Below are 25,105 nucleotides of genomic sequence, written 5' to 3'. Positions count from 1 at the left end.
TACCTCTCCTTCATGCAGTATGTCTGAAGTAATTTTGGTGACTTTTTTCTCCTCCGTGGTGTTTTAGGCAGGTTCACTCGTTCAGCAAACTATGCTCTCAAGCTCCATCATAACTTACATCGTTGACGCGATAATTTTTGCTCGTGAAACTTCTGTTAATCTGAGTCAATAGTAATCCATCCGAAAATATATTCTTAAAAATAATAGAATTTTCTCGACCATGGAAGACATCTATGTAAATATCATTTCCAACCAGCCACCAATTGAGACAGTGAACATCTGTTCCAATTTATCTTTTAGACCGCCAAGTTCCTTAATTATATTGATAGGTTTATTAATACATATTATATTAATTAAAAAGTCTATTGCTTAAGAAAGAAGGAAATATTAACACACACTGAACACTAACACATCTCTTACTCTCTGCTAAAGCAACAAAATCCCATAACCGACGTCACCAAAAACCCTAATTCAATGCCGCATACTTTCTTCCTCCCATCATTTCATCAAATATGCTTATCCTTTTCCTCCATCTTTCTCGCTTCCCTAACATTTTCTCCTCTATCACAGTCTTCAACTTCCCGTCTCCAATCGAAATTCTTTGCATCCCCCTTTCCTGTCTCCTTTGGTATTCTAATTTCAATTTTATCAACATAACTAGAAAGTACACATGATGAAAAAGTCATTAATTGCTATTCTCGATTTATGAAATGGTCACGAATCATTTCGGTATTGCGAAAGCATATTCATGCACTGACTATTGTGGGGTTGTGACTATTTAGGGAAGCCCTAAAAATGGGTTCAATATTTTACAATACCGAGGAAGCCCTATGAAATGTTGTTAGCAGTAATCTACCGACTTAGAGTATGTTTTTGATGGACCTTGACATTACCGCCTACTGTACCTGTTAGCGTCAACTAGTGTGACACATCACATCCTAATATCCCGTATTACATTGGACACTAACTCATCCTTTAGCTCTGAATACTTTCCGTCTCCCTTACTTTATACCAAATGCTCATTCTCTTCTTCCTTCAACCTCACTTTTTCCTAATTTTGCCCGCTGTGATCAATTTCAGAATTCCATTGCCTGTCAGTATCTATTACATCTTCTTGTTCTGCCTTCTTTGAATTTCTCCCATGTCTCTTCTCCTATCTTGCCGTGAACTTCATCACTTGCTTTTCCGTACGTTTTGTTTCCTCTATTATTCACACCCTTGAATCTAAAGCCTCTAATCCACGCTAATCCTAAAAGGCCAGATTTCCGAACCATACAAGACTAAGTTCCATAATCTAGTTTTCACTACTCTTTTCTTTGCGTCTTTACTGAAAACTCCAGCCAACAATTTCCGTTTCTTAGTAAACTCTTTTTTTTTTACTGACGCATTTTTACTTTTAAGGTACCCATTTATTTAGTACTCATATGTCATCTTCTGCATTTAGTAATTTCCATCTTCTCTATAAAAACATTCCAAATTTCTCACCAAAGAAGAAGGCTGCCCAGGCTGTCGCAAGCCAGCCCACGGGCTTACCGTTCACCCCATTATTAGGTGTATGCTTGGCCGTAATAATTGTTCACATATTATTATGACATTTTTACTTCTGGCGTTAAGGCTATGTTATTTTTGTATAGCTAATGTTTCGAACTGAGTATGTTTGATTTTTCTGAACAAACTCTCATGAGATAGTGTCGATGCAATTCTATAGTGTGGAAATATATTGACGTCTAACATTTGAATTCTGGCTTACTCAATGAAAACCTGTCCTAGGATCTGGGTATTAGTTTTGGGAGAAACAGGAAAAGCTCAGATCTCCTTAGGGATCACTTAGCATTCATTGGATGCGTGGCCAAAGTTCGTATTTTTATGCCATCAACCACTTTATGGCGCTATCTACAGGAAGTTATTGGAAATAATAATCCCTAGACACGGAATAACATTTGAAATTTCTATGAGGGTAAATGTATAGTTTCGTAGAAATGTAAAGGAAGAGAAATTATTATTAGCTCACCATCTGAAAAGATTCGTATCTTTTACCCCTTACCTCAGGATCACCCCATTAACGCCTCGTACAAATTCGTATAAAATACCGCAATCACACTTTTATAATTGGCCTACCCTGCACTTCGCCGTAACCATGCCCTTCTCCCCCCCTGCTCCCTCTCACCTCATCCCACCCTATATTTCTCCCTACCCCCACTGACTTTGAAACATCTGATCCTTCCCTTCTGCTTGCCACCTCCCGAGATAGCGTGGCGGGCGTCTGAATCTCCTTCCGTCGGCGGCGGATCCTATGCCGGGGGCGCGCCTCCCCCCACGCCACGGAGAGGGCGTTCAACCCCTCGGGAAAGGACGAGTGGGTGGCCAATCGAGAGGTTGTGTGGGTGAGGGCGTGGGTAGTCATTTCCCCAACAACAATCGATCACTCGGATGTACAGGGTAAGGTCGAAGCGGGCAGCGGTGTTTTAGGTCCCCTCGCGCTAAAGCTGTAACTAACCAACCAAACAAGCAAACCTTCGGGAGGGGAGAGATTCGGGGCGGATTACCATCGCTCATCGAGGGGGCTTTTTATAGACGCTGTTTCGCCCTCTTCCGTTAGTGGACCTTGGGATACGCGAATATTTTAAATAAATCTTGGGTAGGATCGATCATTCTCTCAAACTTTCTGAATCCAATTCCTTGCCCAACTTCATGAATTATTCATATTTTTTAAGTTTTCGATGAAATCGTGAAGAATTAAGAGGGATTTTTAGACTTTCCCATGCACCGATCAATTTGTCGAAATGAATTCCTACTTTATATAATCGTCGCTGGTTGATTTTGTCGATTCAAATATTATTCTACGATCATTGGCTTTCAGGGTGCGATTTTGATGGTATTTGAAAACGGTATTATTTTATCGTACGTTCAGAAATTTTTTTTATGTATGAATGCAATTGTGCATAAATAGAACTGAATAGAGTATTTGGATATCATTACGGTTTTTTAAATTATGGGTTAATCGTCTAAATAGCCGGTATAAAAGTTTATATTTGTTGTTATGAAAGACGCCTACAATAAAAAATAAACCTATACTTACTTTAACTGAATCTATCAAAAAACTTGAATGCAATTAAACATAATACTAATATTGCAGTGAAAGAGGTGGCATTTTCCCAGGTTTATTTAGCACGCACTGCGACTGGTTTTATTTTTATAAAGACTCTTCTGGGACCTTTGTGTACACATGTAAGGGGAACCGGTTGACCTGCGAGAAATATAAAATTGTGGAAAATTGCAAGACATCTATTATTTGCACTGATATACCATAAATGCATTAAAAATATGCACTATTTACATTATTTTACATTGTCAAAATATTTCCTTCCGATAAACTTAATTTACGTACTGTTGATTTAATTTCAGTTTAGCATTATAGATTTCCTTGAAATAACACCCCCCCATGTGCATGGTGAAGTAGCATTTCTAAACGGTATATTCATTTCTTTTTTATGGCTGGAAAATGTAACCCCAACTTCCCTGAAGCCATCAAATGGTGAAGTTTTCAGAAATCGCCGAACCAGTGCGCTCACTCCCGATGCTGGGTGTTTCCATATCGTTTCCCAACCTTATTCCGGAAATTTGGAAATGTACATTTCTATTGAAGAACACCCGTATAAAGGGGGATTGCGTCTCTGAAGTTCTGGAAAAATTAAAAACATTTTCTCGTGACGTGTGGATTAACTGCCATTTTTTATTTTCCTGTTTTTACTCGTTCAAACTCTCAATTTGATATCAATGTTGGGTTTAAAACGATATATTCTTACCAACTATTAAAACATGTTAATCTATGTATAGGACATGCGTCCTTAGTGTCGAAAGACTGATGATGTGGTTAAATAACGTAATATCTGTCAAATTAATTGCAGTCCATTAAGCAAAATGCCACTTCTAATGCGAACTTTAAATAAAGAATATCTTAATATTCTGCGGAATCCTAATATCCGTCTGAATCATATCGAGATCACACACTGCACGACTCTTCCTCTTTATTCTGAGTCTGTAAAGTAAAAATTGAACAACCATTGCCAAAACATATATGAATGCCCTTTTAAAGTTAAAAATTGGAGGATCCGCGGCGACTGATGCGTTACTTTTTTTATCTCAAGTCACGGTCTTCCAGGATTATTTTTAAGTTTAATTTTGTTTTTTTGACATTTCCCAATAATGAATATCGAAATAAAAACAAATGTTCCCAGTGGGCTAACAAGAGTACCCATGTTTCGAAATCTCATCAAAAAATGTACGTTTCTTAAGATGTTGAGCTTCTCTCGCTAGTGTTTTCGGAGAATTCCTTAGGAATTGAAATAAAATAAATGAAGTTAATTCTAAATATGGATCACATTTAATCAATCGAGTTATTAAAATAATAAAAGGCATGAGCTATATCGAGTAGTTTTCTATGTTCCTCAATCCGAAAAGAACAGAGGAATCATGGGTATCGTGGGTTTGGAAAATTTCGATGCACTATTTTCGAGAACAATATATTAATTTGTCAAATGTCGGAAATCATTTTCTTCGGTCCGAGGAGCAGAACGTTTACCTAAATAATGGAATAATTGACGCTATTTCTCGTGTGTGTGAGTGTGTGTGTTAATTTGACTGAAAAGAGGTGACGAGGTGATACAATGAAAGATTCGGAGGATACAGAGGGAAATGACACAATCTACTCCAAAATTATCACAATATGTTGTTGAAATCTGCTTGCTTACGGGAAAAGTCCAATCCGCCGATATCTTTATCTTACTTCGTGCGCCGTACCATGATGTAAGTTCATCCGATATCGTAAGGAATGCCTACGACCTAAAGGCGAATTAACTGACTGGCTGCTGCAATTACCACTCAATATGCCAACAACGTTGTCGAAAAGGTTCGGTGGGAAAGGAAAGAAACCTCTGACCTTTAAGTTGTGACCGTCGGTAATAAAATATGAATGTAAAAGAGAAAACCTGGCTCAAAAGATGATGTTGCTCGGAGTTATTAAAATTTCATTAGTAGATATTTATTTAATTATCAAGCTACAATGGATAACCAACTTTTGCCGTGGACTTCTGTAACTTAAGCTTAGCCGCGCAAGATAAGACCACGGAAAGCGGAATCACAACCAGAGTAAAATAGCTCTGGAAGCCAACATAACTTATTTTCTCTCTAGTGAAAGGTGAAATTGCATTGATTGATAATATTATTTTTGGAAAATTTAATGTTTGTATATCTATGATTTGAATGTGACAAAATTGTAATGATAATGTTTTTGCCTTGCTCCATGGTAGTTTAAATATATCCTCGAACATTAAATGTTCTTAATTCTTATAAATACCTAAAAATTCGGCGTTCATACTCAAAGAGGTAATTGTAAAATAGATTTAAAAACTGAAAAAATAATGAAAATAGATTAAAATATGTCTTGAATGTGAATATTACGGGGGGATTCGTGGAATTCGTTCGCCAAAACGTCGAACTTTTCCCACTTTGAGTTAATGGTGTACCAAGGGGGGCTAAAATTTCTTCACAAGTCATCCCGGTATCAAAAGGGACAACATTTTCCGCGAGCCTCCTCCCAGCTCCATAAACCCTCCTCGCGTTTCTTGCCTAACGCGGCGGCGCCTCTTCCCTCTCTCTCTCAGGGCGGCGTCGACCCGGAGGCCGGAGACGGCGACGGTGACGGGGACGGCGACGGGGAGGAGGAGCCCGAGGCGCTGGACATGTCTTGGCCGGACTCCACCCGGAAGAGGGTCACCTACGTCCTCGTAGCCCCAATCGTGTTCCCCCTGTGGCTTACCCTTCCGGATACGCGGACTCCGAGAGGTACGAATGTTTTCTCACCAGGGCCACGGCAGCAAACGGGTGCGTGAAGACATAACTCGGAAGCATGGATTTGGCAGCCAAGAAGACGGAGAGGAGCAAATGTCACTGAACTGGCATTCACCCAGCTTTTTTTGCACTCATAGAATCTGTTATTTGAAGGAGTGAAAAAGGTTACTCTTAAAATATACCTACAAGTTGTCATTTATTTCCGCCACAGTTCCAGCATTATTATGAACTTAATGAATTTATGAAAGTTGTAGAAGAAATTTTAAACTTCAAATGAAATTTTTTATACAGTGGAGTCTGAATACTTTAAGCATTATTGAATATGTTGCGGTTGTAAATTAAACAAAATACTTCTTTGTAAAGTAAGCTTAGTCAGTTTCATCTCTACTTGCATGTGAACATTATTTCTATTATAGAAGGGATAGAAATCATTGAAACTTACATATATGTAAACTTGAAGCTGAATGATACAAAACCATTTAATTATTTCACATAGCGAGTAAAATTTGATTTTATGCAACCTATATAAAAACTAATCGCTGCCCATTATTATAGGTTTTAAGGATTTGCAATAAGTTGAAAAACTAAATGTTATATATATATATATATATATATATATATATATATATATATATATATATAAAATATGTAATATTATATAATATATTTTTATAATATTATTAATATATAAATATATATATATATATACATATATATATATATATATACATATATATACACACACACACACGAGGATGGTCTGAAAAGTTTCCGACCTAACAAAGATACAAGACATTTTTTTCTGAAATTTGCTGAATTTTTTGAGGTCGGAAACTTCAGACCACACATGTATATACTCGTATAATATCAAAGCCCTTTACTTTTTATACTTCATGAATTCAAAGTATTAATCACCTATAGAGTGACTACTTCATCAAGAGACAAATTCAGAAATGATAATATACGGCATCAGGCGCATTAAAACTTTATTTTCTTTCCCACAGGCAAAAAATTTTTTCCAGTGACCTTTATTGGGAGCATAGTCTGGATTGCCGCCTATTCATACCTGATGGTCTGGTGGGCGGACGTAGCCGGCGACTCTGTATCTATACCGCCGGAGGTAAGATTGAGTAAAGAATGTTTTCTAAATAGGTCTAACATTATCAGGCTTAATATTGATTCAGAGAATAATTATAATAGAGAAATATATAAAGCCCATTCATATTTCTGAATATTATATTATTAATTGAAATAGTTCTTTGCATTCAATATTTATTTTAGCGCAAGGAAAAATTCCTAAAAATCACGGATCATGAACACTTTATTTTAAAGATGATATGGGCATCAAAGATCTTAACCTTGAAAAATAGATAAAACACAATCTCATGTGATCCAAATAGATGTCACATGAAAAATCTTTATTATTTTACTACAAACAATAAATCTGTAAAAATTTCCAACATAACATAATATATGACAAAATGTGGCATATTTTAGATAATTATGTAATAATGGATATGCATTTAACTCCTTCATAAATCGCACTTAGTGGGGGTGTGAAGAAAATATTCTGGTTGAGATAAATTTGGTAAGCTATCAGAAAATAAAAAAGTACTGTGCCAAACTTAATTACAAACAGGATCTTACTGTAGACAATCAATTAGTAATAAAATAATTATTTTATTAAAATATGAACTGCAAATTAGGGGATTTCTAATGAAATATCCCAAATCCAAAATAGCTGTATTGCAACAAATCAAATTATTATTCAAAGCTACTTGCAACCAGATCATTTTGAAAGTATCAATCAGGAACCAGGATGAGTTGAAGTTTTTGAAAATTGTTGATCCATGTATAATATTGTAATAAGTCAAGTCAGCATGCATTATATATTACATTTGAAAAGAATGTTTTTAAATCATTAATTTTTATGGATTTAATGAATGTATCATTCATTTAACAAGACTTTTTCGCTAATTTTCTTAATCCACCTTTTCAAGATTTTCCCATTCTTCTTCATCATTCTTTTTGCTTCGTAATCTAAGGTGTTAAGTTAAAATATTCCAATTTTCTTCTCAGGTAATGGGCCTTACCTTCTTGGCAGCTGGTACTTCCATCCCTGACCTTATTACAAGTGTTATAGTGGCACGCAAAGGTTTTGGGGATATGGCTGTCTCATCTTCAGTTGGGAGCAACATCTTCGACGTCACTGTTGGGTAAATTGCAAAATCACTACCATTCCCATTGCCACATATATTTTTCCTCCCTGACCGCGAAACTTGACTACATTAGCATCTCAATCAACCGGGAGCAGGTTGATCTGGATGTGGATCAATCGGGATGCCTAAAATAACGTTTATTTTGCAAAACTGCTTTGTTTTACAAAGCTATTCTGCATGACGAATTCTGAATTGGAGAATAATATCCAAAATCCAATCGTACGTTTGTTTTCATTTTCTGATTCGTTAATTTATTCGTCACAACATTTGTAGTCATTACCCTACATGAGCACCTTATTAGGACGAAGAGGTGTTTTGTAATTTGAAGTTCCTTTGTGCAAAGTCAATTATCCCCCATCCCGAATAGTTGTGGGATAATCAGTTTCCTGCAGAATAGGCAACCCATTGATCATGCAAAATTCATTGCGTGCATGATAAAAATTCTTGTCTCCGAAATTTCGCCAGATGTCATTTTCGTCCAGCGGATAACACCTTCATGTGTGTTAGGAGCGTGGCCAAGAATTATAACGAAAAAATCATATTCTATATGCCGCAAAAATCAACAAAATGTAATATGCAATGCCTACATATGTCATGAAGAGTTGGTCTACCAGAATTTTTTTATTAGGAATATTTTTTCTCGTGGACTCCTATTAATCGAGAGGTAATTGTCCTTTGAAAGATAAATTAGCTTCTTTATTTTACATTCTAGATCCAGCATTGTCATTCTTTCACTCTGACCTAGATTCACCTCTATTATTCATAAAATTTCATTTTCACCGACCTATGCCATTCCTTCATCAATCATCTTAAGATATCATCTATCATAATATGGTTTTCATACATATTATAATTTTGACCTTTTAAAGCTCAAAACACCTTCCTGCTTCCTGAGCCCCATATTTCACTATCTTAAGTATTCCTCTGTGGATTCTACCTGTCCCCCATAACAACCATTTAAACTGCTTAGCGCATTAATTATAACATTGCCATGAAAGTTAAATATAACTGTGAATATTTTAAAGCTGCAGCCACCCATCAGTTTTGCTCATTAAAGAAATATATTTACACATCAGTAATGCAGTCAATCAGTAATTGGGTCGATTAAGTTCCCCAAAGGCTGAAATCACATCTTCTCATAATCTGAATAATAGAAATTCCTTTACAAGAACTTGATTAATTAGTCTTACCAAAGGTTCACCTCATAATATAAGTATAATCCATGAGAAATAACCACTCGTATTCAAGTGCCAATCACTAAGCTAAATGCCTAGTAGGCTTTTTCTACTTTTGATGGGGCAAAGCTGACATGGAAAACTACCCCTTTTTAAAAGGCTGATGTTCTGTTAAGATAATGATTAATTAATGAGTATATTGATAATTCAACTTCTAATCAACCATAATTACACAATGGGAAGTTGAAGTGCCATTGACTGATAATCATTTAACAAATGTTCTGATTGATCCATAGTCTGTTTATGGACCAGCATATGAATGAATCTAAGGAATCATTTCACTATCTTAAAAATAATAACATTCCATATTCATCATCTGGATTTTACTTATATATAATGCAAAATGTACGATGAAAATATTAACAAACAATAATGGCATTAAATTTTAGTTATTCTTTTCATTATTTGAATATAAACCACAATGCACTAAAATTATCACAAAAGAGGATAAAAAATTACATATAAAAGATTTATCTTGAATATATGAACATATTTCAAATATGTCCTTCCAATGACTAGGAGACTGGCAATCGGATTGTCCTTATATTTGTGGCTAATTTGGTCGCTTAGACAGTTTTTCATTAGATCCTCCCCGAACATTTTAATTAGCTCATATTCAATAAGACATCAACCTTTGATGGTAATATAATACATTATTTTTGCATGCTATTACAGTAGAACACTGATCAGCAGATGTCTGGAAACTGATGGGTGGTCTATCCAAGAGAAAATCCTTTCCCTCTCATCCATTCATGTCCTCTCCCCTTCCTCCCAAATACTATCTATTAATGACATTTAATCTACCACAATGGTTTTTCCTGGATCAAAAAGTAATTACCTCATGATGTATATAATCTCACACTTATGCTATTGAACCAACTTGATCATTATTTCATGTGGGATCAACAAGAGGGAGAAATTTAAAGAATATTGTCACCAACTTTTCATCAATCTTATTTGTGTTGCCTTCAGAATGATTTAATAATAGACGAGACAAATATGGCTTTAAAAATTATTTAGAAAACCTTGATTAAATATTCATTATGAAAGCAAGGTGAATTTAACATAATGGAGCCAATTTGTGCAGAAGTTTTTTGTGTAGGGGAGGTTGGTGACCTTGATTTGTTAGTTCTGTGAGAGGTGAAAAGGTATTGATAGAAGATTAGGGCCAGGACTCTAACTCTGAACTGCATGATCCTGTTGGTCAAACCTATTTTCTGCAATCATTTTCAACTTAATGATCTGCATCTTGGTGGGAGAATGTTGGTGGATATCAGTAAAACTAGTGTCTGCCAAATGTGTAACTAGTTTAACTTAGTCTAGGATGGAGGCCTAAATTGTTATGACTGCCCTTAAAATTTGATCCTCAATAAATTTTGTGTACTAAGTACAATAACTTACCATAAACAGTATGAAATACTTAATAGCAGACCTCATTCTCATGGACTATGACCTTGACTTGATAGAATATCTTCTACATATCAACAAACACTTGAGCTCTATTGGAAGGGGTAATTACAATTGTTCCTGTTGGGGCCAAACATGTCAGCAAGGGAAGGAGCTAGATTGGTACAAGTAGTCCAGATTGCTAACGGTAATCCATAAATTCTGTTCCTCAGGGAAGCAGCAGCAAAAGTATCTGATACCAGTGGGTTGGTCAGTAAGTGATTGTATCACATTAAAAACATTATTGAGGAAGGCAACAGAAAGCTACCCAAGTTATCTTTTCCATGAGAGTATGCACAATATTAGCTGATAATGAATCCTGCACCTGTGTGTGACTCTACACAAAACTGGGCTGAGAATTATTCTGGAATTAAGGTGAGGTAAAGCTTTCTGAGGTTGTCATTAACTGAAATCCCGACAAAGCCAAGATAAAAGTAGTGGAAAAGAAAGCTCGGAAGAGTATCACAATTGTAAGAATAGGAGTCTGGAATTTTGTGATGATTTTAAAGATAGGGAGGGTTGAAAATATCAAAAAAGAAATGGAGAAAGGTTTGTTAATATATTAGGTATTTGTGAGGTGGAATGAAAATATGTTGAGGATTTGTGAATTAATAGTTACAAGGGTTTTATATAGTGAGTTATGAGAATAATGTGGAAGATCCATAGTACTGAATAAAAAACAGGAGAAGGAAAAATGCCCTATGTATTGTTTAGAACCAGTATTTAAAGGTTGCAATATCAAGCCATCTGCTGATTTTCCTGTTAAACCTTATTCCCTAGATACCACCTTCTCATTAGGATACAAGTACATAGCTTTTTACAGCATGTATAGTGGAAGCAATTCCTTGTTTGCTGATGTTGTGATCATCACAGAGGCAATCATTTTGCTGGTCCCCACAACCATTGGGTGTTCCTCTCCCCTCTTTACAATCACCCAAGATTTTCCTGAATCTTCATATCACAATCAACAACATTCTCTGGAGGAACATCGACCAAAACAATATCTAAATTTTCAAAATGTTTTTCGAGAACCTCTTTTGGACCTTTTCCTGCACAAATCCTTTTAACATTTTCTCACCAATGTACAGTGAGTTCACGTCGTATTGACATGAAACACCGCATCAATTCAATTCCCATGCATGTTATTTTAATGTTTTTCCTGTCATCCCAACCCATTTAAGAACTTCTGACCACAAACTGGAAGTCTAGCGCTCTTTAGGGAATCCCCTAATCTGCACATTTAGGAATGTCTTCCGTTAGCTGGTCATCTTTGGTAGAATCTTTGTTCTGAGGATTTCTTCAGGTGCCTTTTCTGCAGTTTGCTGTAGATTGTTGATTTTGATACTCCAAACTGCATGCATGCGGCATGAAGTGCGAGGTTTCAACATTTTACAGCCTAAAAAACCATTTGACTATATCTCTTATTGTGTCTATGTGAGTACTAGCCTCTAATTATCATCACATTCATCCTCACCATTCTACTCGCAGAACTACATAAAATTGAATAATGAGTTATAGAAAATAGAATACCATTAGAATACAAATGAAAATTTTAACTTGTAATGAGAAATAATGAAGAAAAGTAATGTATGAAATCCAGAAGCACTTAAAAAGAGTATATAATTGCTTTACGGCAGTTAAAAATTTCACCCAACTGATTTGCTGCAAACTAATCAAATCAACTACAATGGGAAGAAACAGATCCACTGCTTTTATATTGAATATCAAACCAAACATTGTATCTTCCTTTGCCTGGAAGATATGATTAAATTGTACAACAAAGTGGAATTCAAGAGAAAAAAAATGTAAGCAACAGCAGGCACGATTTCCCGAACTTGTCCCAACTTGCAGTATCTAATTGCAGATAAAGGGATAGAACTATTGCAGAGAGGCAGCAGACCTTAAACATGGCATATAAAGAGTAGCAAAAGAAACAATAAGAAAAGTAAACAATAAGAGAATATAGAAGTCATATTATTATTATTAGGTAATCTACCGGTTAAGGTAGGTTTTTGGATGAATATAATTACTAATTAAGTAATTTGTGACCCCTAGCAGAACACAACATCCTACTCTACATCAGGTCCCTCTTCAGCTCTGAGTACTTTCTTCCTCCCTTCATCCCGTCCAACATCCCTATCCTGCTCCTTCCTTTTCCTCGCTTGCCCAACATTCTCCCCTCAGTTACAGTCTTCAACATCCTGCTGCCGGTCAATACCCCCTTCATCCACTTTTCCTGCCTCCATAGGATTTCTCCCAACAAACCCCTCTCTTTGCCCACCATACCAAGTACTTCCTCATTTGTTTTCTTCTCTGTCCATTTCACCTTCTCCATTCTTCTCCACACCCGCATTTCAAAAGCGTCGAATCTACGTCTATCCTCCTGCTTCAATGACCACGTTTCCACGCCGTACATAGCTACGCTCCATATCAAAGTTTTTACGAGTCCCCTCTTAACATCCTTACTCAAAGTCCCTGTCATCAACTCCCTCCTCCTTGTGAAACCCCTTTGCCCAGTGCAATCCCTCTCCCTATGTCCCCACTACCCTGACCGTGTTGATCCAAAACACTACCCAGATACGTAAACTGCTCCACCTGCTCTACCTTCTGCCCACCCATTTCAATGCTAAGCTCGGCCTTCTTCTTTCTAGAAAATCGCATAACCTTTGTTTTATTAATATTGATTCTCATCCCATACCTGTCGCACTGAATTTCCAATTCGCTCAGCAATGCCTGCAACCCCTTGGCTGACTGACAAACTAAAGCTTGGTCATCAGCAAACCTAACTGATTTTACGAATTCCCCTACCACTTTCATTCCTACCTCCAGTTCTTCCCATGCCTCTTTGATCATTTCCTCTGCATACAGGTTGAACAGCAATGGTCATAATGGGCAACCCTGCCTTACACCTCTTCATAACACTGCCCATCCTGACTCCCCGTTCCCCACCTGCACCTGAGAAGTCTGAGACATGTACAGGTTGCGGATAAGCCTCCTTTCCATCCAACCTATTCCTATTATCTGCAATTTTCTCATTAGTTCTTCCCAATTCACTCTATCAAACGCCTTTTCAAAATCTACGAAACAGGCAAATACCTCCTGGTTGTGTTCTATATTCCTCTCGATTAACAATCTCATTACTGCAATGGCATCACGCATACCTCTCCCCTTCCTAAACCCAAACTGATCATCCCCTAAGTAATCACTTGCCCTACTCTCTATCCTTTTGTTTATGGAAGCCATATATCAAAGTAGAATCAACCCGACCTTCGGGTTGATTACTGTATAAACAGTTTTTTTATATCAAAGCAGAGATGATGAGGATGGAAAAGAGAAGGAAATGAAAGAGCCTTAACATTGAGATAGGGAGAGGACAGTACAGAGATATAAATAATTAATTTTGTCTCTAAATCAATAGAGTAAAGGAACGATAGTAGAATGGACAATATAAAAACCAAGAGAAATTGCAAACTAAGGAAATATAGTGTGCTATATAATAAGATAAGGGCATTGTCATGATGCATCTACCAAAGGAATAAGCTATATCAGGAGGCTAAGACAGGATAACTATTCAGGTAATCAGAGGATATCCAGGGAAGGTGAAAAGTATGCATAGAATGCATGTGTATACCTCAAAAAATAAGGGACAAATGAAAGGAGGCGTTATTTTTGACTAATGCATACATTTTTCTGGGATGATATTGGGCAGAACACTTTATTTGACCAACTTTTATGGGTTCTGAAAATGACTAAAGTGGCCATTTGTGACTGATCATAAGTTCAACATCACATGGAGCAAAGATAGAATATACCTAGGATCACTAGAAGAAGCTTATACACAATGCAAACCACTATCTTGACAAAGATTAGTTTGGCTTTATAAAGTTGTGGGGAGCATGCAACACCAATGCAGTAATTAGAAAATTAATAGGAAGAAATTGAACACATTTTCATGATGTCTGATTTTGCTTCATTGGATTATGAGAAGGCATTTGACAGAGTAGGAAAAATCATTTTAAATTCTCTACTCAAGAAAACAAAGTTAATTTTTTACATATTAATCCTGGATGCAAACCTATGGAAAATTATGCATGAATCTTATTACATTAGTTATAATTCCAATCTGATGAAATGCAAGATATTATGTTGTCAGTTTAGAGATATTAAAAAAAAGTTGGAAATTGTGCTCATTTAGCAATAGGTTAGCATTGGTCTTTGTGTTGGGCAATACAATTTGGATCATTGGAACAAAAATGGCCATCATCCAGGTTATCAGATTTACAAATCACAATAGCTCGGGGGCCTAAACCTTTTTACCATTCAGTAATCTTTTCATTTAATAATATTTGTCATATATAAATTGACAAGAATCTATGGATATATTGTAAATGTATATCTTGAGAAATGCATATCCTAGGATATAGGTGTATAAAAATTCCAGAGCTTACTGATAATAATAATAATACTTTATTCATTTTGAAAAATAGTACAACCATATTAAATGCCGTCAATATAAATATTATTTAACATATAAACATAAGTTCTTAAATACGATGAAGATTATCACAAAAGAATTCATCCAATGAGTAAAGTGGGTGGGCAAGTAACCAGGTATATACCCTATTCTTGAAACTCAGGATACCATCAGATTTCAAATGAGTAGGCAGATAGTTATACAGTCTTATGTTCATATTATGAAATGTGTTGTAAGTTGGTGACAATCTACAATAAGTAGTATTTAGATTTGATGTACCTCTTTTGGAGTAGTTATGGATATTAGATCTGAATTGGTAAGTTTCTATATTGACTTTCACATGAAAAAGACCTTTAAGATAGACTAAACACAGTCATGATTCCGTACCTAATAGAAAAAGGTTTGCAGGAATCATGTGGTGGTATATCAGCAAGAGAGTGAATAGCTCTCTTTTGTAGTAGCAAAATTCGTTTAACATGTGGGGAATGACCCCACAATGTCCAAATATGATGCAACATATTTGTTCATTTGTGTTTTATTTTAGACCTTTCAGAGAGGAAATGCCCACAGTCAATTTTAATCCCATGATGCTTGAAAGCAATAGGGAACTTGAGTCTACATCTTACAATAATATTCTGCTGTTGTAGAAAGATTAAAACATCTTTGGAGCTTTGGAAAGACACTTAGACAAAACATTTTGATGGAAGTGAAAAATAATGGTTGCGAGAGAATAATTTCTGCTCCCATGAAATTATTTCTAACCCCAAGATAACTTTGTCGTCACACTTATTTACAACCTCCAAAAACCTCTTATTTATAAACAAATAGCTAAAATTAGCATTAATACGTACCTGAGAAATAATGGAGGAGGGATTTTAAATTCTCATAAAAATTGTATGTTCATAGTTAGAGGATACCAATCAAGGCATAATTTACAGCAGTACTCAGGTAACAGTTCAGTCCTCTATGTCCTACTACCTACTGCTAGAGAAAGAAGTGATGTACCTCCACTAGTATATGATACCTACTAATGATGGCATCGAATTTTTACCTCAATCTAAAGAATAGTTAGCTTCTGGTTTAATGAAATATAGGCCACAAGGAGACTGAGGGGCTGAGAATAATTTTATCTTTTCCATGCAAGAGTGCAAATACAACTCACATGTGCACCTGTGTAAACATGGTCCTGCTTCCCATTATCCACATGATACCTAATTATGTCTTATATCTCAATGGTTACATTCAATGTATAATACGGATTTTATCTCGCGATTAGGTAAATATAGAGCTGCATTATGTTCATATATTATACATATCACAATGGAGAAATAACCATAACCATTTGATTTCAAATCTTCTTATTATATTATTCTAATTACATCATTCAGAAAATTCTCCAGAGTAACAAACATACTCAAAAGAGTATTTCTAATTTTAGGGAAAAAATTTAAAATTGAAAAGAGTAATTCTAATTTTTGGGAAGGTGATTACCATGTTTCACTAGATGGTAATAGTAGGTAGGCAAAAGTAGGTAGGCACCTCCCTGGTTAAAAACAGTGAACTCAGAAAAAATACTCTCTCTAAATAATATATAAATGATGTAAAAAATAATTCTTCCTAAATTTTGTAGCTGGTGAAGGCTTCATTCTGCTCCTGGGAAGTTTCTACCACATCACTTGTTTTGTTGTTGAGCCATTTTAGGCTCAATTTGCTCTTGCATTACAGCGCGTATCCTGATAATCCTCGCTATAACTTGAGAAAAACATTGTACATAAAAATGTTCCTCATGATGTCCTGAACTTCATTTGAGATTCTTAGAAAACTCAAACACATGCAACTCCATTGATATTGCTTTCATAGTGAATCACTGATGAATAATGATTTCAAACATGGGCAATATCATTCTCCTGTCTTTTTCTGGTTCCCTCACAAGCGTTAAAACGTAATGCCAGCCACTACTATGAGACTTGTGTGATTTACGGTAATTTGAAAAATTCTCAGAATGGAATAGAAATAAACGACTTACCTCAGTGAAACTTCTTTATTTTTCAATGTATTCTCCCTGGATTATTCACTTCATCCAGTGATGTTCGAATGTCTTGATTCCATCTCAAAAATTAGATTCCTCCAGGCCTGCAAAATACCCCTCTACTTTAGCTGTTAGTCCTTTGTTTAAAGAGAAACTCCATCCATCGAGAAACATTTTGTGCTTGGGGAAGAGATGGAAATCCGATGGAGCCAAATCAGGCAAATATAGCAGAAGTGGCATCAATTTGTATCTTAGTTCACGTATTTTTGACATGGCAATGTAGGGCATGCATTGTCTTGATCAACGATGACTTTCTTCCTTACCAAGTGTGGTATTTTTTCATGTATCTTTTGGTTTAGTTAGTCCAGGAGTATTGTCCAGTAATTTTTTGACCAGTGGGAAAATAGCCTATCAGCAGAATCCCTTTCGCATCCCAGAAAACTGAAACCATCACCTTACCAGCAGGCCATATTACCTTTGCTTTCTTTGGTGGTGGTTAATCAACATGTTTCCACTGCTTTCACTGCTGTTTTGTCTCTGGGGTATATTAGTGGACCCAAGTTTCATCTATGGTCTCAAACCTGTACAGAAAATCTTGTTGATTGCTCTTAAAATGGGTCAAATATTGTTTGGGAATTTCTATTCTGATATGTTTGTGATTCTGTGTCAAGAGTCAAGGCACCCATCTAGCAGATAATTTTCTCATATCCAATTCCATAGTTCATATGAGATATGCCTCTTCAAATGACAACCCTACAGTTTCAGCAATTTCTTGCACTTTCAGTCAGCAACCCTCTATGACCATATTATGCATTTTTGCAATAAATTCAGGGGTAGTGGTACATTTTGATAAACTACAACGTGGATCATCATCTAAACTGTCCTGACCAAACTTAAACTCATTTGTCCACTTTGCAAAAGTTGAATATGAAGGAGCAGGGTGCCCCAGTGTTTTCTGAAAGCTGGCATGGATTTCCTTTCCTTTCATACCTTTCTTTATGAAGTATTTCCTCACTGCTCGAATCTTAATTTTTTCCATCTTCACAAATCACCACAAAGGAACAACAAAAGAGAGGCATCCACACCACAGATCTCTTCCCAGAGCACTGATGCATTGCGTATTTTCCCATAAGGGATTACCTATTACTACTAGGGAAACTCAATGTTCAAGCACTGACATCTAGCTGTGATTCTGAGAACCTTTCAAACCACCCTCGAACTTACCAATCTTTGGAGTATTTAGATATTTTATAGGCAATACCTTTACACCCCTCCTACCACTCACCTGAGGAAAATTTTATCGTCTAATAAATATGAAAAAAGTTTCTAAGATTATATCACTCACATTTTCAGTCTGTTCAGTCATTCTGAGTCACCTTCTTCCTGAATTTTTATGTTTCTGCTTTTTGGTGTCAGAAACAAATGCACTATGCTTGCAATTAATGGCTTTATTGAAATAGGTTAGACAAATTTCAGAACTAAGCTTCTCAGATAGATCAATTGGGTATTTATTTGATTAATTGTGTGTGCTAAAAACCTCCACCTGAGTTAAATGCATATATTTAGATAGAAGAGTTTTTCAATTCAAGCCCAAGGTTATAATCATGTATTTTGAAACCCATTTATCTAGGTCACCATAGAAAATTTGTCAACATGCATTTTCTAGTCATAAAAATCATGGAAAAAAAGGATGCTTAAATGTTGAACCAAATGTAGACACAGTAACTGCCCTTGTCCATAATGATTAGAAGTTCGAAAAAGAACATCAAACAATGCCATGTTTGCTTGCATAGAATCCTCTATTCTAACATTTATGTACCCATACAGCAGTACCTAAATCTATCTGTAAGTAGAAAAGATCCCCATATTACACGTACAATTAGTAATAATAAAATATTTTCTTTGCCAAAAATATTATTTGCTAATGATCACTGTGTGATGTCATTCAGGTTACCTGTGCCTTGGCTGTTGTACGGCATCATTTATGGTCAGCCTGTAGCAGTGAACAGCGTGGGGATGGTGTGCTCCATTGTCATCCTATTCATGATGCTCCTATTTGTCATCCTTTCCATTGCCTGTTTTCGATGGAAGATGAATAAGGGGCTAGGGCTCACCATGTTTCTCCTTTACTTTGTCTTTGTCGCAGTTTCCCTCATGTTTGAGTATGAAGTTATTACATGCCCGGTGTAGTCTGCTTATACACTCTACATAAGCATTTAAGGGTTACCCAAGTTTGCCAACGGAGATGGCTGAAGTTATTCTGTAAGAAGTATATGTATATGTGTGTATATATGCGATAGAATCAAGGACACTTGCTGTGCAAGCATTGTTTCCAGTATTGGTGCTGTGAAATGGGAAACACAAATTAGTTCTAAAGTGAATCAATGAAATGTTTATGTGCAACCACTGAATAATCATTGGGATTGGCACACACTGCAGTATGGAGGAGGGAAAATGATCCATACTTTTTTCCCTTGTCAAAATTTGGTGGTTGGACTCATATTTTCTATATACAACTGTTGGCTTATGTAAGATGGTTTGGTTGAATGACAATGGAGAAGGTGCAATGCTTCCAAACAATCCTCATACAATTAGATATGAGGAAGCATAGCTCAAATAATCACAACCTTTATCATGTTAATAGCTTCATGATGTCAAAATGAAGTCAGATTTGTTGAAGTTATTTCCAGTTTCTTGAATATATTACAGTATGTTTATACTTGTTGACAGAATTCCCAGGCCTGAAGTATGAAACCATAGTTTCTTCAACTATTTGGATGCGAAAATAATGAAAAAACAGGATGGTCACAAACTTTTGGCTTGTGGTATTGGAATAAATTTGCATTCATAAATTGTATAAAATTAAAATAAAATATAAAACTTACAAAATAAAGCTACTATGTAGGAAAGTGCAAATGTGTACATAAAATTCATAAGGGTATAGTCGCTATTTTACTAGATATTTAAAATATATAAAGGAGATCATATGTATGACTTATTTACCCCACAAATTATGTATACACATTAATATATACTTAAACACATATATTTTATTTAAAAACATTCGTTGTTATTGAGAGATACAATTTAGAGTTGCGTTTTTAATTCTTGTTCTCTCTAATGTGTGTGTGCATATTAAAACATTTGAAGTGTATTTGAAATTTCTCTTCAAAGAGCAATATTAACTTCAATTAGGAGCATCTATGTTAGAATGAACTTTTATGGTGAAGAATGCTTTAAAAACTTTAATCCATTCACCAAATTTGAACTTCTTTCAGGTTCGATTTGGAATAATGTAATTCCACATATTCTATTTCCAACTTTTGCATATGGGATCTTTAAATAGCTTGAGTAAAGAGGTACGCACAAAGCTGTCTATTGAATTATGTCTGGCAAAATTAGATTGCAAGGCCTGTTATGGAAGATGGATTAATACTTTAACTTGACTCTTTTTGTCTCTTTTGTCCATTGCACCTATCTTAGTCATACATTCACACAAACACACACACACACGTCTTTCTCTTTTTAAAAAAAATTGCTTCCATATCATATATGCATATCGTTGTTCTCTCATTCAGTGTTTTGAGTTTAAAGGTGAAGTTGATGCTTCTGTATTTAAACCAAAAGAAATTTTAAAAGCAATAATCCAGTGTTTTTAAGCAGGTAAAAAAGTCACACTTTGTTGTTGTAGGCAGTTGTTGCATGCCTGTAGTGGCTGGTACGCTGAAGAATCTGCCAATGTGATGATAAAGGCACAAATGAGGTAGAGCTAAGCATTTGGGCCGCGATTGTTTAATGGATTGTTCAACAATAAGTGAAATTCATCTCTGAAAGTGATATAGATTCACTCTGTAATAGAGAATAAACAGTTTTCAGTTTTGGTTATTATTACTTATAAAAAGAGCAAAAAAATTAATGGAAGGATGTATGGAAGAAAGCTTACCATGTTATCTAAGTGCCTAGAATGTATGTACATTTTATTGATCTTGTTTTTCATTATCTGTGAAGTATAATGTGGCAGTGTTGTTTTAGGGCTATTAGTGACTAAACCTGGGCTGCAAATTAGAAGAATGAAGTGAAGTACATCAAGATTGGACATAAGGTATAATGTGCCAGAAGATCTTAAAGGTTCAAACTAATAGACCCTCCTCTATTCTTTGTCCATGGGGAAGGAAGCATGAGCCTTGTTGTTGGAGGACTAGGTATAGGTGATGAAGAGAACGTTGTGATAGTTGGTCCAGTCATGTGATTTTTCAACACATGCTGATGTCAAGGATTCAGTGAGTTACAAGAACAATGGAACGACAGCTAAGAAAAGTGAGATTCAGACAGAGGAGTTGTGGCAATTTGTTTTCCCTATTATATATTTTGGATACTTAGGTGATGCATCCATTTTTTTCTTAACCATTAAGAATAAACTCATATATACACATATATGCATATTAAAAACATTAAATAAATTACACTCACTTATTAATTTAGACCATCCTGGTGGTACAATACATTTGTTCTTCTAGAATAGATGGAAATGATAATAGAGAGTGTTAGAGGTAAATTTGTGACTCAGGCTTTTAAAGCATTTGAACATTCTTTTGTGTAACAACTTGAAGCAATGGTTATGATACCAATTAGCCTAGGACATGAATATTAGCCCATATTGCTCCTGTTGAGGTATAAAAATGTGCTAACTTTGCAAATTGCACTATTTCACTTGTTCAAGTACAGGCAGACAGTAGGCACATGTGGGAGTAGTATTACAACAGTCATGTTCCATTTCAAGTGTCTAATACAGAATTACCTTTTGTGTGAACGTTTGTTACAAATTTACGAAGGGAGCATCAGGAGTTTGTTTGTTATCCTGGTACTTGAAAATTATGTAGATTGTTACTATGAGACCATGTTGTGCATGGTTTGTTATATTTTTTCAGACAATACACTGACATTGACACATTAACACAGATACACACACACATTCAAGCACACATGAACTCACACAACAAATATATACTTACATGAAGATATGTTGCTCTAGATAAATAGTTGAAACCTGCCTGAATTAAAAAAAACCTTATTTATGTTTTTATGTCTCCTATTGACTGGTTAAATCAAGTTATTGTATTATATGTATAATCTTGTAACATATACCTTAAAAATTGTTTCATTGGTCACTACTCACTCATTCAAATTAATACTTCCAACATTTAATGATATAATTATTCACTGCAAATTCACAAATAACCCTCATCTTGCTAAGTTAAACCTGGCAAAAAAGGATAGTATAGTAACAGTTCGCATAACTGTAACTTGTGAAAGTACAGCCTTTCACGTACAATTCATGTTTTTCTTTAAATTAATAATTATTTCTTTTGTTTTGAAAATTTTTGGTTTTCAATCAGTGGGTATTGAGTCAGTATTAAGTTGGAGGTTCCATATCCCCTGAGCTGCTTTAAAAACAGATTGGGATGCAAAGTATGCCAGTGTTGTGTGAGTCTTCCTAGGTGTGTGTGCTTTAGTGTGATCGAGATGGTTGTGATGGCAGCCCATTCATCCCTCCCCCGGCCACAGTTCAAATTCACGCACACTTTGTTGAGGTGACACTTCAACCTCTTAAGACAAAGATGTTCAGCGGAAATGAATTCAATTCAGTGAAAATGTTGTCTTCATGATGAAATGTAAGAATTAGTTGGATAACCAGCATTGCTCATGTACTCCTGTATTCACTCAAATAATTCAGCATCAGAGATATGGAAATTCTAACTGGATAGTTAAAAAAAAAGCCAGGATGCCAGGATAGCATATATTTGCCTTACATTGATATCTAATGAAGAATGAGTACCGGGTTGTTTAATTTGAGTTTTTGTGTGACAATCTAAAAATAAAGTTTGGTTGTACATTTTGTCATTATTTTCTTGATCAATACACTGAACATTTCCTGTGCCCTCGGGATTCTTTATTTCATGTGCATCATTATTTTAGACAAATATTTTATGCTTATAATATAAATGCATACAATTTGTTTTTTTAAGTACTTAATAATAAATTATTGTTTGATTACCATTCATTTAACCAATACATGTTTAAGTCTTTATGTTGATTTTCCATCAGTTATAATCCACACAATTTATGGAACTTTTAGAGGAATTTATGTAATTAAATGGATTCCGAAATAAGTTTTAAAATTTATTATACAAGCTAATGTTACAAAAATCAACAAAAGATTCTAAAAAATAAAAAAATCAAAATTCAAATGACTGTCTTAGCAAAATTTAATTAGTTATTTCCAATTGACCTGAATTAAACATTTCCCCAAGGACCTCAAGTTTCAATAACTTCTTTATGAAACTATATAGGAGTACCTACTGAATAAAATTTTTGTGCAAAATACATTTGGTAACATTTTCTCGACAGATGTTGTGGGATACTCGTAAAATTAAAAACTTCTACCTGACATTAATAACTAAAAATGGTATCTACTTTGCAATAATTCAGCACCAACTTTCCACATTAATAGATATGATAGGCTGTCACTGCAAACCACTGAAAAACTTTTATGCCATGCAATACACATTCCTCAAAACGTTAGTGTTCTTGTAGGTTGCCACAGCATTTCTTGCATAACTGTAAGCCATGCAATACATACCTATTCAATACAAATATAGTATTCCTTAAAAATTAACATGGATAAAAATATATTATATATGAAGACCAGGTCCCAAAACATTATAAATGATAGGGTAGTAGAAACAATGCATACAAAGCTGGACTGAATATATAGGGGAGTACTTGGGAAATCTGCAATATACAACATAGTATGTACCTATAAAATATATGCATAAATGTGTTTAGCATTTGTAATATACATATATCTATATTTGAAAACAATTTATGCATAGAGATTAATTGCATACATCTCATTTTCTAATTTAAAATAATTCATATACAGCACACATGATTATGAAGACTAAAGCCTGAGGTGAGACAAGCAGAGAAGAAGCATTAAAACTTTACAACCCTCTGAACTTGAAAATCACTGCCCAAAGGTATAAACCTGCATTGATATAAATTCAGGAAGGTAACTGTGTTGGAACATCCTTGGAAGTGAAGAGAATCAAGCATGAACATTTCTAAGGGAGTTATGAATGAGAGTGAGTTTGAATAAAACAATGTTATGTAGTATCCATCCATTTATTAGTCAAAATTAGAATATTTATCAAGGTTATTATAAATTAACAATCAGCAGCCATGTGTGATTGAAATTTGCCTGTGGATGTTGGGAAACAATTGTGAAACTTTGTATAATCATATTATTTCTATTTTAAAACACATGTGCATTTTTATTTCCATCTATTTTAAACAGAAATGACAGTATGAGGTATGTATGAGGAATAACAAGACCCCAAAGTAGGTATAATGTGAAAGCCAGTTCAATCAGTAAAAACTGTTGAAAGTCAAGAAATTAACCTGATAGAATCGGCTAATACACCTTTTGCAAAAAAATATGGCAATCCTAGTTATAAAATTGTTTTTGTGGTTTACTGAGTGAGAATAGAAAACAATTTGATATCTTAGTTATAATTAGTGACTCATTATTGTATTATTGATAGATCTTTTAATATCATATCATGAGTCATTTCCTTAAAACAAAAAATTAGAGCAGAGTCTGTATTAAACATCAAAAATCTGTTTTATAATTTTATCCGAAGACATAACAGTGGAAATTGATTGTGCTTAAAAACATATTTTCACCTACCTAGGTAACTTTCTGGGATACTAGGCCATTTGGTGTGACAGTTACCCATTTCTATAGTTTGGAACTCAAATTACCCCAATGAATAGCTGTAGATGTTATAAT

At 35.1% G+C, this 25,105-nt stretch overlaps 1 protein-coding gene across 1 annotated transcript in view; it reads left to right on the top strand.

Annotated features, from left to right (window-relative positions):
• The window catches only part of LOC139696651 (sodium/potassium/calcium exchanger Nckx30C-like), a 215,936-nt gene extending 192,787 nt beyond the window's left edge, over window positions 1-23,149 (top strand). The window contains exons 4-7 of the mRNA XM_071595469.1: window positions 5,664-5,844; window positions 6,855-6,970; window positions 7,930-8,066; window positions 19,203-23,149. Of these exons, the coding sequence (XP_071451570.1) occupies window positions 5,664-5,844; window positions 6,855-6,970; window positions 7,930-8,066; window positions 19,203-19,443 (675 nt within the window). The 3' untranslated portion in view covers window positions 19,444-23,149. The remainder of the gene's footprint in view (window positions 1-5,663; window positions 5,845-6,854; window positions 6,971-7,929; window positions 8,067-19,202) is intronic.
• Window positions 23,150-25,105: the final 1,956 nt, after the last annotated feature.

Source organism: Hetaerina americana, unplaced genomic scaffold, assembly GCF_022747635.1.
Source record: "Hetaerina americana unplaced genomic scaffold, ioHetAmer1.1.p SCAF_1, whole genome shotgun sequence".
Classification (NCBI taxonomy): domain Eukaryota; kingdom Metazoa; phylum Arthropoda; class Insecta; order Odonata; family Calopterygidae; genus Hetaerina; species Hetaerina americana.
This window is presented reverse-complemented; position numbering and strand designations above follow the sequence as displayed.